Source organism: Sprattus sprattus, assembly GCF_963457725.1.
Source record: "Sprattus sprattus genome assembly, chromosome: 2".
Taxonomy (NCBI): domain Eukaryota; kingdom Metazoa; phylum Chordata; class Actinopteri; order Clupeiformes; family Clupeidae; genus Sprattus; species Sprattus sprattus.
In genome coordinates, this window is record NC_137921.1 from 34,874,771 (window position 1) to 34,888,856 (window position 14,086).

The 14,086-nt window shown below is 44.1% G+C and overlaps 1 protein-coding gene across 1 annotated transcript in view; it reads left to right on the forward strand.

Moving 5' to 3' along the window:
- Positions 1 to 13,082, forward strand: part of homer3b (homer scaffold protein 3b) — a 56,835-nt gene extending 43,753 nt beyond the window's left edge. The window contains exons 7-9 of the mRNA XM_080833234.1: positions 7,176 to 7,286; positions 8,801 to 8,881; positions 12,704 to 13,082. Coding sequence (XP_080689360.1) covers positions 7,176 to 7,286; positions 8,801 to 8,881; positions 12,704 to 12,889 — 378 coding nt within the window. The 3' untranslated portion in view covers positions 12,890 to 13,082. The remainder of the gene's footprint in view (positions 1 to 7,175; positions 7,287 to 8,800; positions 8,882 to 12,703) is intronic.
- The last annotated feature ends 1,004 nt before the right edge of the window (positions 13,083 to 14,086 follow it).

Consider the following 14,086-nt stretch of genomic DNA (forward strand, 5'->3'; position numbering starts at 1 on the left):
TATGAAATGGCAGATTTATGGGATGTGAAATTCAATCTTACCTGCTGCCTGGAGAGGAAGCAATGATGAGCAGATAAATATATACACACATACATACACAAAGATGACAAGGGAGACTATTGATTAAGAAGAGAGATAGAGGAAGGGGGGGCAGAGAGAGAGAAAGAGAAAGAGAGAGAGGGAGGGAGGGAGAGAGAGAGAAAGGGAAAGGGAAAATGGAGTGAGTCAGACCTTGTCGGGGCTCTAGCTCTGTCAGTAATAAAAAGCCACAATAAGAGAATGTAACATGGAGCAGGCCGTTTAACCACAGCCTTGGCAAACACACATATGGGACCGGTCTTAACCGTAACCCTGGCAAAAACAGTTACCACACACACACACACACACTCACACATGCCCTGAAACGCCTACAGGCAGAAGCAGCTCCAGCTCAGGTGATTTGTAAACACAGCGTGTGTGTGCGTGGGGGGGGGGAAGGGGGTGCACTTATCTGTTCCTCAAGCTAAGGTCCGGGACGCAATCAGGCACATCGCGAGTGGGCGAGAGTCGCCACTTGCGCTTCACGCGATCTGGCACTCCGCGAGTGAGCGAGACTCGCAACTTTGTGAGTGAAGCACGCTTCACTTAGGACGCGATCTGGCACTCCGCGCCGCATTGCATAGAGACGGGCGCACATGAGACATATACGTTGTTGAGACTCTTATTAAAGATCTAGCCTACTATATACGTTGTTGAGACTCTTAAAGATCTTACTCATCCTCACAAAGACAAAACAAAGAGCTACACATAGCCTATAAACGTTGTTGAGACTCTTATTAAAGATCTTACTCATTCTCGTGGTCGGTAACAAAACAGAGACAAATAGCTATACAGTCAAGCAATGTCATTTATTACGTTTTACGAATCCAACTTACATTTACACTTACACACTCACAACCTTACAGATAATGTATAGAAGTTGTACAGGCATTTGTATTCAAAGTTTACACTTTAATCTACCAAAGTACTCAACGTTTAACAATACAACTTCCAACATTGGCGCCCACATGTGATTGACAACACTGGCGCTCACATGTGACATCACACAGGGGGTTGGCCAAGTACTGAGACAACGGAATCTAACCAGAAGAACCATAGCCGAAGAGTGCAGAGTATTCTGCATATGTATAGTGGTAATATAAAAATAAATAGATGGGAAATATACAATATGATATGACAGTACAAGATATATGGGTTATGAGCAGTAGTAACATTGGCAGCAATAGTTGGTCATTAGTGCAGATATGATACAGGTGAAGGTAGCAATAGAAGTTATGAATGAGGTATGAGACATGATAAGATATAAGTACAATGAATATGAGGTAAGTCATGATATGATATAAGTACAATGCGACGGAATCTAACCAGAAGAACCATAGCAGAAGAGTGCAGAATATTCTGCATATGTATAGTGGTAATATAAAAATAAATAGATGGGAAATATACAATATGATATGACAGTACAAGATATATGGGTTATGAGCAGTAGTAACATTGGCAGCAATAGTTGGTCATTAATGCAGATATGGTACAGGTGAAGGTAGCAATAGAAGTTATGAATGAGGTAAGAGACATGATAAGATATATAAGTACAATGAATATGAGGTAAGAGTCATGATATGATATAAGTACAATGAATATGAGGTAGGAGGCATGATATGATATAAATACAATGAATAGGGACAACAATTTTAAATAAGTATATATAGATATGAAAACACTATAAAATGTTAAGTGGCTGAACAAAAAAAATAAGAAAATACCAATTCAACCCCCACAAGGTAGTTTACACTTGTCTGGGAATTCCCCGCCCCTTCACTGCATTTCATTTGCTCAGTTAGTCTGGCAAAGTACTAAATGGAGGTCCACTTCACTCACGTAATTGGACACGCCTTTAACCAATCAGACCAACGATACTATACAACGATACAACGATCGGTAATAAAGCAAACACATATTTTTTCTGTATGAATTGTTTCAGAGCAAGTTTCTGTTCTATTTTCAAAGAAAACTTGCCTTTGAAATCATCCAAGACAGCCGCGAGAGCAGTATATAGTTTGCTGTGCTTTTCTCTTCGGTTTCACTTTTGATACGTAGACGTGGTTATTTTAAATCCGCCAATGGCGCGCCAGGTAGCCAAAAGCCAGTTTGTGATTGGTCCCAGAGATCCTGAGAATGCTGTAATGAACGGCTGTGCAATCTTTGCCAGACCCTTTTCAGAGGCAAAATCAAATTGGCCGGAGAAGAGGGGCGGGACTTCCCAGACTAAGTTTACACAGCACCAGGTTAGAACAATCAAGGCGGCTCCTGGCCTTTTGTCTAGGTTGATAGGCCATCAGACCTAGTTCCTGGATTTTTTGTGTCTTGGAACCATAGCTATTAGACTCTGATTGTTGGTTTTTGAAATAAATGACATTAAATGACAATGCTTGACCGTGTAGCTATTTGTCTCTGTTTTGTTACCGACTTTCAACCACGAGAATGAGTAAGATCTTTAATAAGAGTCAAATGACATTGCTTGACCGTGTAGCTATTTGTCTCTGTTTTGTTACCGACTTTCAACCACGAGAATGAGTAAGATCTTTAATAAGAGTCTCAACAACGTTTATAGGCTACGTGTAGCTATTTGTTTTGTCTTTGTGAGAATGAGTAAGATATTTAATAAGAGTCTCAACAACGTATATAGTAGGGATGGGAACCGAGAACCGGGTCTTGTTTAGAACCGGTTCCCAATGAGCCGAATCTTTGGAATCGTTAGCCAAATTCATAACCGGGTCTGTTAACGGGTCTATGTGCCGTTTGCGCATGTGCAAACTCTTAATAATAATCAGAACGCAGCAGAAATGGCAACTCGACAGAAGCGATCTTAAGTGTGGCTTTATTTCACCCGAACGGATGCAAACACGGTCACTTGTAACCTCTGTAAAAAAATTATTTCCTCAAAGGAAGGAAGTACATCTACCATGAATAAGCACTTGAGCACACATGGTATAAAATTACAAGAATGTCATGTTTTCGATGCCAGCAGCAGCTCAACTAACGTCGGCGCTTCATCCCTAACTTGCCAAGGTAAACTCCTCAAAATGTTTTATCATAAGTCATAACGGTGTTACTCGTGTGTTACCAGCAAACGTTTGCGTTTTCGTGTTAACCATAACTAAACTTAGCATTGAATTGCTTAACAGAATGGGCGATGTTGGACATTGTCATATATTATATATAACTTACATAACTAGGCTAGCCTGGTGACACCAGCCCACGTATTTCCGCCTGAATTGATTTCAAGCTCATACTCAGTCTGGCCCAACCCCATTGACAATCGTCTCCAGAACTCAAAATTTTGCAGAACCAATCAGCGAACAGTTCAGAGCTGTGACGCAAAACTCGCCTTGGAGGAAAAGACACGAAAAGCTATCGGAAAAGTTGTCTCAACTCTCGTGAACATCAGAAAATTAAAAGGAGAACAAGAGTATTTTCTTGTAAGTTTTATGATTGGAAAGGACGTCGTAGCTCTTCTCCCAACTGGCTTTGGGAAGAGTTTAATCTACCGAATGCTTACTAAACGTTGCTGATTGGTTAAGGGAACTCCAATGATTTTAAACCTCAAGATAAGCACCCGCCCATCTCGGAAACCAAAATGCATTGGGTTGGCCCAGACTGAAAGACGGAATGAAATGGAGTCACAGGCTGGTAACGGCCAGGCTATAACTAGGCTAGCTTAACTGTAGAATCTTCTATTTTCAGCCGTTGGCTAGAGGCTGGGGCAGTGCTTGCCTCCCCTCTGTTGGTTCTAGGGTAGGTTAGGCTGTACAAAAGACTCCGTTAATAATAACGCGTGCAGCTCCCTCAGTTTGACAGTTCGATATTGATAAGTTTCTCGTAGCCAATTCAGTGGCAGCAATAGCTAAGTGTTAAATATACTGAGTGCCTAGTTTGTACATGATACAAGTATGTTTCAGTACGTTATTGTGTTTGTAGTGGACTCTAAATTGCTATTAGAAGCGTTAAGCATAATATTTCGCTATTAGCAATACAACCAAGCAACCTACAAGAAAATATACAGTCAAGCTGGAGACACAATTAGCCCTGAGCGAACGCGTATCCTCCCAGAGAAGGCAGACATGCAAATTTTTCTGCACAAAAATTGTAAATAGTCTTTGCCACTGCTAGTTAAATTTTTTTGCCAGCTCAGTTAATAATATACCCTTTTACAAAAGGAAGGAGCATTGTTATTTTTATGAACGTTTATATTAAACAGAACACATTTTATTTAAGTTATGTTTAAATGTGTATGTAAACATTCTAGAAATTTATATAAAAGAACATTAATGTAAAAAACCCGTTTGTGCTCTTTTTTCACCCATTACCCAATTATAAGAATCGTTAAGAGAATCGATAAGGAATCGGTTCGATAAGCAAGAATCGATAAGGAACCGGAATCGTCAAAATCTTATCGGTTCTCATCCCTAGTAGGCTAAGATCTTTAATTAGAGTCTCAACAACGTTTATGTCTCATGTGCGCCCGTCTCTATGCAATGCGGCGCGGAGTGCCAGATCGAGCCTAAGTGAAGCACGCTTCATTCACAAAGTGGCGAGTCTCGCCCACTCGTGGAGTGCCAGATTGCGTGAAACGCAAGTGGCGACTCTCGCCATCTCGCGATGTGCCTGATTGCGTCTTTGGCCTTACCTGGTCTCCTGAGGTTTTCGGAAGTTTGCTGTTCATCAAAGCATTTTGTTTGTGTTTTCACTCAGACTGCTGCCTGTTCCTCTGGAAAAGTCATGGATTTTGTCAGGAAAACTATTTAAGCAGCTGCAGTTGTCTCACCTCCAGGACTCCACTACGTGCGCCTTGATATACAGCAGGCAGTCGCTGCACACATACGTAAAATGTGACTCAAACCATTTTGCCCTCAGTGCGAGTTATTAAGGCAGAAAGTCTTTCATCGGGTGCGCTCAAGTGAGGCAAATCGACCAAGAGAATCGTATGTACTGTTAGTTTAGTAACCGTGGTGATGTGAGCAGGGAGAGCGGGGCTCTGTGTCAGCCTCACTAAAGGTTATTGGTGCTGCAAAGTCAGCCAGGTGGCACCACAAAGTAGGCCACCTCTCCGGGGGATCCAGGGGGGTAGGGGGTTCAGGACGAGGATCTGTACAACTGTTGCCCCACTTCCACAAGACAAATGACCAGAGGGAGTCTGAGATTATATTGGGATCATATTCTCTCACCCCACACCACCACCCCCTCACACACATGGCCCTCTCCCTCAATGATAGGCCTGTAGACCTGTGTAATACCCCTCTCTCATGACAAATGTCCAGAGTTTTAGAAGTATCCCCATTGATCCACTCTGATGTCACTCTAGCGGAACACTCTGACATTTTAGAAGAGTGCTAATCTCTTGCTGCATTCTTTGGTCACTCACATGCTAAGAAAGAACACTAAAGTAGTGCGCTTAAGAAGAACACTCCGTAGTGTACAAAAAGAAGCAGTGCACTCAGTGGTGCGCTAACCAAGAACACTCACTACAGTAAGACTCTCCCATACTCTTGTTAGACACTGTTCAGCTTTGCAGTTGCTAGTTATTCTCCATTGTGTGTAAGTGGATATTGTTTTGTCTCACTAGATTAGCATGCCTTTTTAGCCATCGTTCTGAGGTAAAAATGCTCTACATCAGAAAAGGGAATAGTTTGAAAAACGTTCTGAGGTAAAAATGCTCTACATCAGAAAAGGGAATAGTTTGAAAGGTTGTGAGGTAAAAATGCTCTACATCAGAAAAGGGAATAGTTTGAAAGGTTGTGAGGTAAAAATGCTCTACATTAGAATAGGGAATAGTTTAAAAGGCTCTGAGGTAAAAATGCTCGGGCCGCCTGGCTGGCGATGCCATGGTGATTGCCGTGTGTGAGCAGGCTGGAGACGGGCAGATGACACCATGATAATTGCGCCGTGACCCCCCTGCGCTCTTTTCTCCTAGTCTGTTGAGGTGTGCCGAGACACGTTTCCTCCTGCCAGGGCTGCCCTGGGCCCACGCTTCTCTGTGTGCCTTAGAAGCCCCAGAGCAGGCAGGCAGGCAGGAACATGTCTGACAGGCAGCCATACGATACGCAGCCATAGGAGACGCAGCACTGTCTGCTCCTGTCAGTGCTCCGCCAATCACGTGCCTGGGAGATGCAAGCGAGCCTGCAGCCTCCCGCCAAGAATCCTGTGAGGGATGAACAGACATCCATATGAATCTATATGAACAGAGATAGAAATATATACCCATATGAATCTATATGAACAGATACTCATATGAATCTATATAAACATATACTCATATGAATCTATATGAACAGATACTGTTAATGTGTGATACTGTCAGTGCTCCGCCAATCACGTGCCTGGGAGATGCAAGCGAGCCTGCAGCCTCCCGCCAAGAATCCTGTGAGGGATGAACAGACATCCATATGAATCTATATGAACAGAGATAGAAATATATACCCATATGAATCTATATGAACAGATACTCATATGAATCTATATGAACATATACTCATATGAATCTATATGAACAGATACTGTTAATGTGTGAGAGGAGAAAGAAAATACAGATAGGGAAAAGGAAGGGGAAAAAAGACAAAAGGAAACAAAGAAAGAGACAGAGAACATACACCACTCAACATACAGCTTCCTCTTCCTAATTATTCCTTTGATCTCACTAGGCCTTGGTGGTTATTGTACGTGTTAAATACTGTTTTCCAACCTTCTTGTCTTAGTAGCGGAGCTGAAACAATAGCCTTCTGCTCAATACGAACAGAGCCTCTCTCCGTCTTCTTTGTGTGGGTGACTCTCTCTCTTCCCTCTTTGTCTTCCTCTTCATCTCTCTTTCCCTCTTTTTCCCTCTTTTTTCCTCTTTTATTGTATCCATGTCTCTATCCTTGGTTTTCCTTCTCCTTTATAGTCTGTGGATCTCTGTTCTTTCTCTCTCTAATCTCTCTTATTGTCTGTCCGACCCTCCCTCTCCTTTCTGTCTTTCCTCTTGTCTTTCTCTCCCTGTGTATGTCGTGCCTCTCATATTATTGTTCTTTATTTCCTGTCTGCTCTGACTGTGTGTGTGTGTGTGTGTGTGTGTGTGTGTGTGTGTGTGTGTGTGTGTGCAGGTGTCAGAGCTGGAGACCCAGGTTGGCCGGCCGGAGCCTGGCGAGACTGGCAGAGACGACCTGAGCCAATCCCTGGAGGAGCTGGAAGCACTGCTCAAGGTTAAAGATGAGGTAACGGCCCGCCAACCAATGGCTGCCAACAGCGCCCCATCAGTGCCCACTCAGGACTCGCTTAGGGACGTGTGCCATGCCACCTCAGTACCCACTCAGGACTCGTTTAGGGACGTGTGCCATGCCACCTCAGTACCCACTCAGGACTCGTTTAGGGATGTGTGCCATGCCACCTGGGAGAGGGAGTGAGAAGGTGGGAGAGAGGGGAAAAAAAGAAGGGAGAGAGAGAGGGAGAGAAAGATTCAGAGTGAGAAGGAGGGAGGGAGGGAGGGAGAGAGAGAGAGAGCGAGAGGCACAAAGTGAAAGAGAGAGACAGAAAATGGGGTACAGGGAGAGAGAGGGGGAGAGAAAGATGCAGAGGGAGAGGGAGGGAGGAAGAGAGAGAGCGAGAGGCCAAAGAGAAAAAGAGAGAGAGAATGGGGTACAAGGAGAGAGAGCGAGGGAAAGAAAGATGCAGAGGGAGGGAGAGAGAGAAAGATAATGTTGTGAAGACTATAATCAAGCTTCTGCATGTTTTATGAAACACATTTGGAGTCTCTCTCTGCTGCTCTCTGCCTCCTGTGGGAACTTCTTCATTAACATTTTTACTGATTTCCCCGCGAGAGCCTGCTGGCCAAAGAAACATGCAGACACTTTGATTTCGCAGCAGCGCTGAGTAAACCTCCCTCTGAGGAGCCACATAAAGCAACATCAATGGTTTTATCACTGATAACACACAAACACACACACACACACACACATACACACACACACACACACACACATGTATAACCAAACATGTTATTGGCCAAGACATCTTGCTCTCATGTTTCATCAAAGCATAGGCTTTTAAAATAGCGTGTTAGCATTGTGACATGCCCTTACTTGGCCTAATTAGTGAAATGGGAGAGCACTTCGACCTGTGACTGCTCCAGGTGATGAGGTTAGTGTAGCTTCAGTGCTGAGAAACATTGCCCCCTCTACTCTCACTATGATACAGGCTGAGGCCACGCAAGGTGATGAGACACACGCACACGCACACGCACAAGCACACGCACACACACACACACACACACACACACACACACGCACACGCACACGCATACGCACACACACACGCACACGCACACACACACGCACACACACAAACCCCACTTTACTCTCACCATGATACAGGCTGAGGCCACGCGAGGTGCTGGAAAGGGTAATCAACCATGATAGGGGGAAAGGCGCTAAGTCATATTTAATTTAGGCAGACTGTGCATCTCAGAGTCAGCTATTATGTGGAGGTGGTAAATAATGGAAGGCATTCTTCCAACTCACCCACATGCAAAGATGCTTATTCAGGAAGCTGTGCTTAGTTTTTGTCATTGAAAATAAAACCTTGATGTGGTCAATGAAGTGGAATAGTGAGCTGACATTCATTCTCACACTGGTTGATATTATCTGTAGCAAACTGGGGGGAAGTTTTAAACGTGCAGCCAAACAATATGAAGTATTACATTTGTTATGTTTTTTTGTTTTTGTTGTTGTAGGAAATCCACAATCTGCAGAGCAAGAAATCGGATTTCAGTGAGCTAGAGAAGGAGAGGGAGGAGGCCAGCGAGAGACTGCAGGTGAGTCTGAGGCAGCAGGAGCTCCAGTGACAGGCTAATAGCCACTAACCTGCTAGCACACTCACACTGAATGCATGCTAATGCAGGCTTCATAGATGCTCCCACTCCTCAACCAACAGACATGTCATCATTTAAACCCCCTGGGACCGGGACGCTCTCTCATTTGTATGTAAATGTATGGATAAACGTAAAAAGAGATAGAGAGGCCGTAACGAACCCTACAGCGTGAGCCTCTTACTGAGAGGGAGGCGGACGTGGGTTTTAATCATGCAGACTTCGCGGCGTGTTTTCACCAAACACTACCCCAGTAATGGAGGAATCAGAAACACTTCAGGCAACACAGATAATATGAATGGATCTGCCCTGGTCTGGCCTTGGTCCGACCCTGGTCTGGCCCTGATTTAGCACCCTACTCACGTTTTACCAATCTAGGGAACGTCGTGGTGTAGTAGTGGCTTTATACATGGTATATAAATGTTATAATAATGGATTTTATTTCTATAGCACACTTTCACATCCAAAGAGGTCTCAAGGTGCTTAACAACATCACAACAACAATAATTCAAGGTAATAGGAGTGCAAAAATAGCAATTAAAAACAGTGCATTCTAAAAAACAATACAGAAAAGAAATTAAAACAGAAACCAGGACTTTAGGTGAAGGCAGATATAAATAGATGGGTTTTGAGGTGTGATTTAAAGGTGGTGAGGGAATCCAAAGCCCTAATGTTCTCCGGGAGCTTGTTCCAAAGTCGTGGCCCCAGCGAGGAGAAAGCACGATCTCCCATTCTGGTCATATTTGTCCGGGGAACTGCAAGCAGGTTTGCAGGTCCAGACTTAAGAGTCCTTGATGTGAGATGAGGGGTGAGGAGATCCTGGAGATAGGCTGGACCGGTGGTGTTTATGGCCTTATGAACTAGGAGTAGGACTTTGAAGACTATTCTCTGGTTGATTGGAAGCCAGTGGAGGGAGTGGAGGACTGGGGTGATGTGTTCGGATTTCCGTGTCTTGGTGAGAACCCAGGCAGCACTGTTTTGAACATACTGCAGCCTCTGAATGGTTTTTGCTGGTAGACATGCCAGCAGAGAGTTGCAGTAGTCCAGACAGGAGCTGATAAATGCGTGCACCAGCTTTTCTGCAGCATGTTTGGGAAGAGAGGGTCTCTGCCTTGAGATGTTTCTCAGGTGGTAAAATGATGTTTGGCAGATGGATTTGATGTGTGCATCAACGGACAATGAAGAGTCCAGCTTGACACCAAGGTTTGTGACGAGTGAGGAGAGAGGGGTGGGGTGACCATTAGTGGTAATTTGGGTGATACCGGCCTTTTTTGTTTGATGGGGCGTGCCAATAGGAATGGCTTCAGACTTGCCACCATTTAGCTATAGTGAGTTGTTGCTCATCCAGTGCTGGATGTCATCCAGGCATTTGGTAGTCTGTGATAGTGCCAGGTGTTTGTCGGGTGAAGTTTGGATGTAGATTTGTGTGTCATCTGCATAGGAGTGAAATGGGATGTTATGACCTCGAAGTATGTTTCCCAGGGGTAGCATGTAAATAAAGAAAAGCAGGGGCCCCAGGACTGACCCCTGGGGGACACCGGAGGTAACGCACCTAATGCCGGAGGTGATATTGCCAAGGATAACATATTCCTGCCGTCCTGTGAGATAGGAATAAAAGAAGTCCAGGGAAGTGCCTGTAATTCCCACCTCCTGGAGGCGCCGAAACAGGATATTATGGTCCACTGTATCAAAAGTGGCGCTTAGATGCAGCAGGACTAGTAGGCTGGGTGAGCCAGAGTCTGATGACATTAGGAGGTAATTTACCACCCTCACCAGAGCAGTTTCGGTGCTATGGGAAGGCCTGAAACCAGACTGGAAGAATTCATAAAGCTGGTGGGAGTGGAGATGGTTATGCAGTTGGAGGGAGACGACCTTTTCCAGGACCTTTGCTAGGAAGTGGAGGTTTGAGATGGGACGGTAGTTCGAGAGGTCCTCACGGTCCAGATTGTGCTTTTTAAGCAAAGGTTTGATGGCTGCCAGTTTGAGGGAGGGGGCTACTTCACCAGTAGATAGGGACCTGTTTATTATGTGGGTTGCAGTGGGGACAATGGCTGTGAGGCACGCTTCCAATAGAGATGTGGGGATGGGATCCAAAGAGCTGGTGGAGGAGTTCATTTTTAAAAGAATGCTGGAGAGCTCAGCTTGGGTGACCTCAGCAAATTGATCAAGGGCTAGGCCATCACTGGGGGCAAGATCCGAGGGAAAATCAGGCTGGTCAGGTGTGATGTTGCGCCTGATGTTATCGACCTTTGATTTGAAAAAGTCCATGAAGCGGTTGCAGTCATCAGAGGAGGAAGTATTGGTGGAGGAGCTGCAAGGTATATAGGCACTCTGGTGCTTAGAGTTGTCAGCAGATGACTGCCTAGCCTGGTCCGCTGTTATGTATGTAGAGCTCAGTTAATCAAATGAGCAGATTTACAAAACATAGACTCACCTGCTCTCTAATGTACAGTTCCACGCCACTTCGTTTAGTTGATATAGGCACTCCAAATGATTTAAGGAGTGTGTAGTGAGTGATCTGTGTGGTTGTTTTTCTACTGCCCTACATATATATTATTTGCTTTATTGTACACTATACTATATTACTGAATTATAGTTCATTCTGTGTTGTATGAGAGATCCTAAAGCTCAGCCGAGTTGGATACTGAAGGAGCTCACATACTGATTTATATGTGCTGTTCTCGAAGTCTCTTGGGATAAATGAATACATCTAAATGTAAATCACAGGAGTAGAGGGGTAAGCAAGGAGAGGAAAAACCCAACAGGATGCGAGTAGACAGGAGAGGGCGAACAGGAGATATGTAATACAAAATTCATTATTACTGATATGCTTGAATGAAATAGTAGGTATGGACCTCACATATGTGGGTGCTTGGTTCAGGGTGGACTCGGTGTCTGTTGCCAGTGACTGATGCCAGAATTAGCTGACATTTACGGTACAGGATTTCATTAATGTAGAGTGATTACATGAAATGAAATGTAAATGCAATGCAAATGATATTGTCTCTTCTTTGGGTGCTTGGACCAGGTCCATTCCAGTTCAGGGCCGGATCTCAACCAGACTTCACTATCTGAATGCCTTTGTTGGTAGTGTTTTGCTGCAGAAGTGTGCTAACTTTACATTTTGGTAGATTAATATTATTACTAGTGCTGTCAAACGATTAAAATATTTAATCGCGATTAATCGCATTTTTGTCATAGTTAACTCAAAATTAATCGCGATTAAATTAATCAAAATTAATCGCGATCGCAAATTTTATCTATTCTAAATGCCCCTTCAATTATTTTTTTTCCATCATTTTAATTTTATTTTAATGCTGTTATCAACATGGAAAAGTGGATTGGCTTGCTTTCAGCAATGTTTTATTTTATTGAAAAACAACATTGCCAAACAGGGCGGTACAAAATAAAATTATAAAGTGCACATTTAAGATAAACATGGACTCAGCCTATAGTGCAGTTTAACCATGGCTTAATATTTTTTGCTGCCAGTTGACATTTTCAGACAACAGTGAAGCTCGCTTCTTTTGCACAACACAACTTTTAAAGGTAAACTTTCTATTCAGAAGCTTTTTATCATCCATTTCGCTGTATCGCGCTCATCATTCACTCAAACGTGACGTTAGCCTACTACAAAGTTTGGGAGGGCAAAATAACGTTAATCTAAAAAAAAAAAAAATGATATATGATATACTGTAGTGCTGCCTTGATTTGATTTGAGACCTCTGTCAGTAACTGTTGTGGTTCTGTGGGTTCTGTGGGTTCTAGGACCTGGAGGTGCAGAACGCAGATCTGGAGCAGCGCGTGCAGGCGGCGGAAGAGACTCTGGCATCCTCGCGGGACGATCATGACCAGGCGGAGAACGAGGTGCGACGCATCATCGGCATCCTGGACCTGAAGATCGGCGACCTCAATGACATCCGGCAGAGCCTAGCCAAGCTTGTCGACAAGTAGGCCTCGCCTCGGAGCCGAAGAGAGCCACAGCTGAGAGGACACATGCTCGGCTCAGGACATATCTGCTTAGACTGGGATGGGGAGGGGGGGGCAGCACACTAGAGCATGTCCCCCCCCTCAATATACACACACACACACACGCACACAAAGGCTATGTGCTTCTTGTTTTTAGTGGATCTGTGGTATTAGGGTAGGCTGCATTACCAATTTCAATAGCTTTTTTCATCTATGTTTAGAGCTGATACATGGGAAGACCTTATTATTGTCCGTCTTAAATTTTGAATGCTACATCAATATTGAGCCATTTTATGTGTATGATGTGTTAAATCATGGTGATGTGAGCGGAAGCTGAAGAAGAGCTCTATTCAGCATCATGTGAGTTATGAGTATTATTTAAGTATCATAGTTAGGCGACATGTTCTGTATTATATATGCATGATTGCATCACCATTATCACCTCTGTTCAAGTGTGACTCGGAGATGGAGAACATGGAGACACAAGACACGTGTGTGAGACCCGTCTGTCCACTTTCCCCTCGGCTGCACGGTACAGGGGCAGTATGTTGAGTAAGATTTAGAGTGGCAAATGGTGTGTCAGGGGCTTGTTGGTGTACCTATCAACGTTGTTAGTTTGGGTTTCACAGAGGTGGGGGGGGGGGTGGGTGGCATACTGTACAAGTACAAGTTTCCCTTTCTTCTAATTTCTTCTTTGTTGTTGTTACTGAGATGTACTGGAATAAGCACACCATCTGGGAATAGCGTGTGCAGTGTTCGAAAGAGGACATGAAAGTGCTGAGTACAGAAGGATGCGTTCTCAAGAGGACGAATTGAGGACAGTGCTGCCTCGCACAGCACCAGAAATAGCGTGCCGTCCGTCAAACAGACTGAATGCTGGACTCAGGGAGAAGTCAGGTGGTATCTCTGGCACAGGATGTGATGTCATAGAAGGTAACTGTGTCTTTAAACTGGTTTTGCCTCAGTGACAGCTTTACCCGTGTGATGGCAGGGTAGCCATCGCTCACACTTTTGGTGTGAGACACAGGACATAAAAGCATGTCTTATGCTAGCATGAAAAAACCTATTCCATTGACTTTAATGCAGCTCACCTATTCACGTCTCAAGTCAGCCTTGAAAGTTGACAACTTTGATGGTTTGTCTCTGTCCACACCCTGATGACCATCCCCTACTACCACTAGT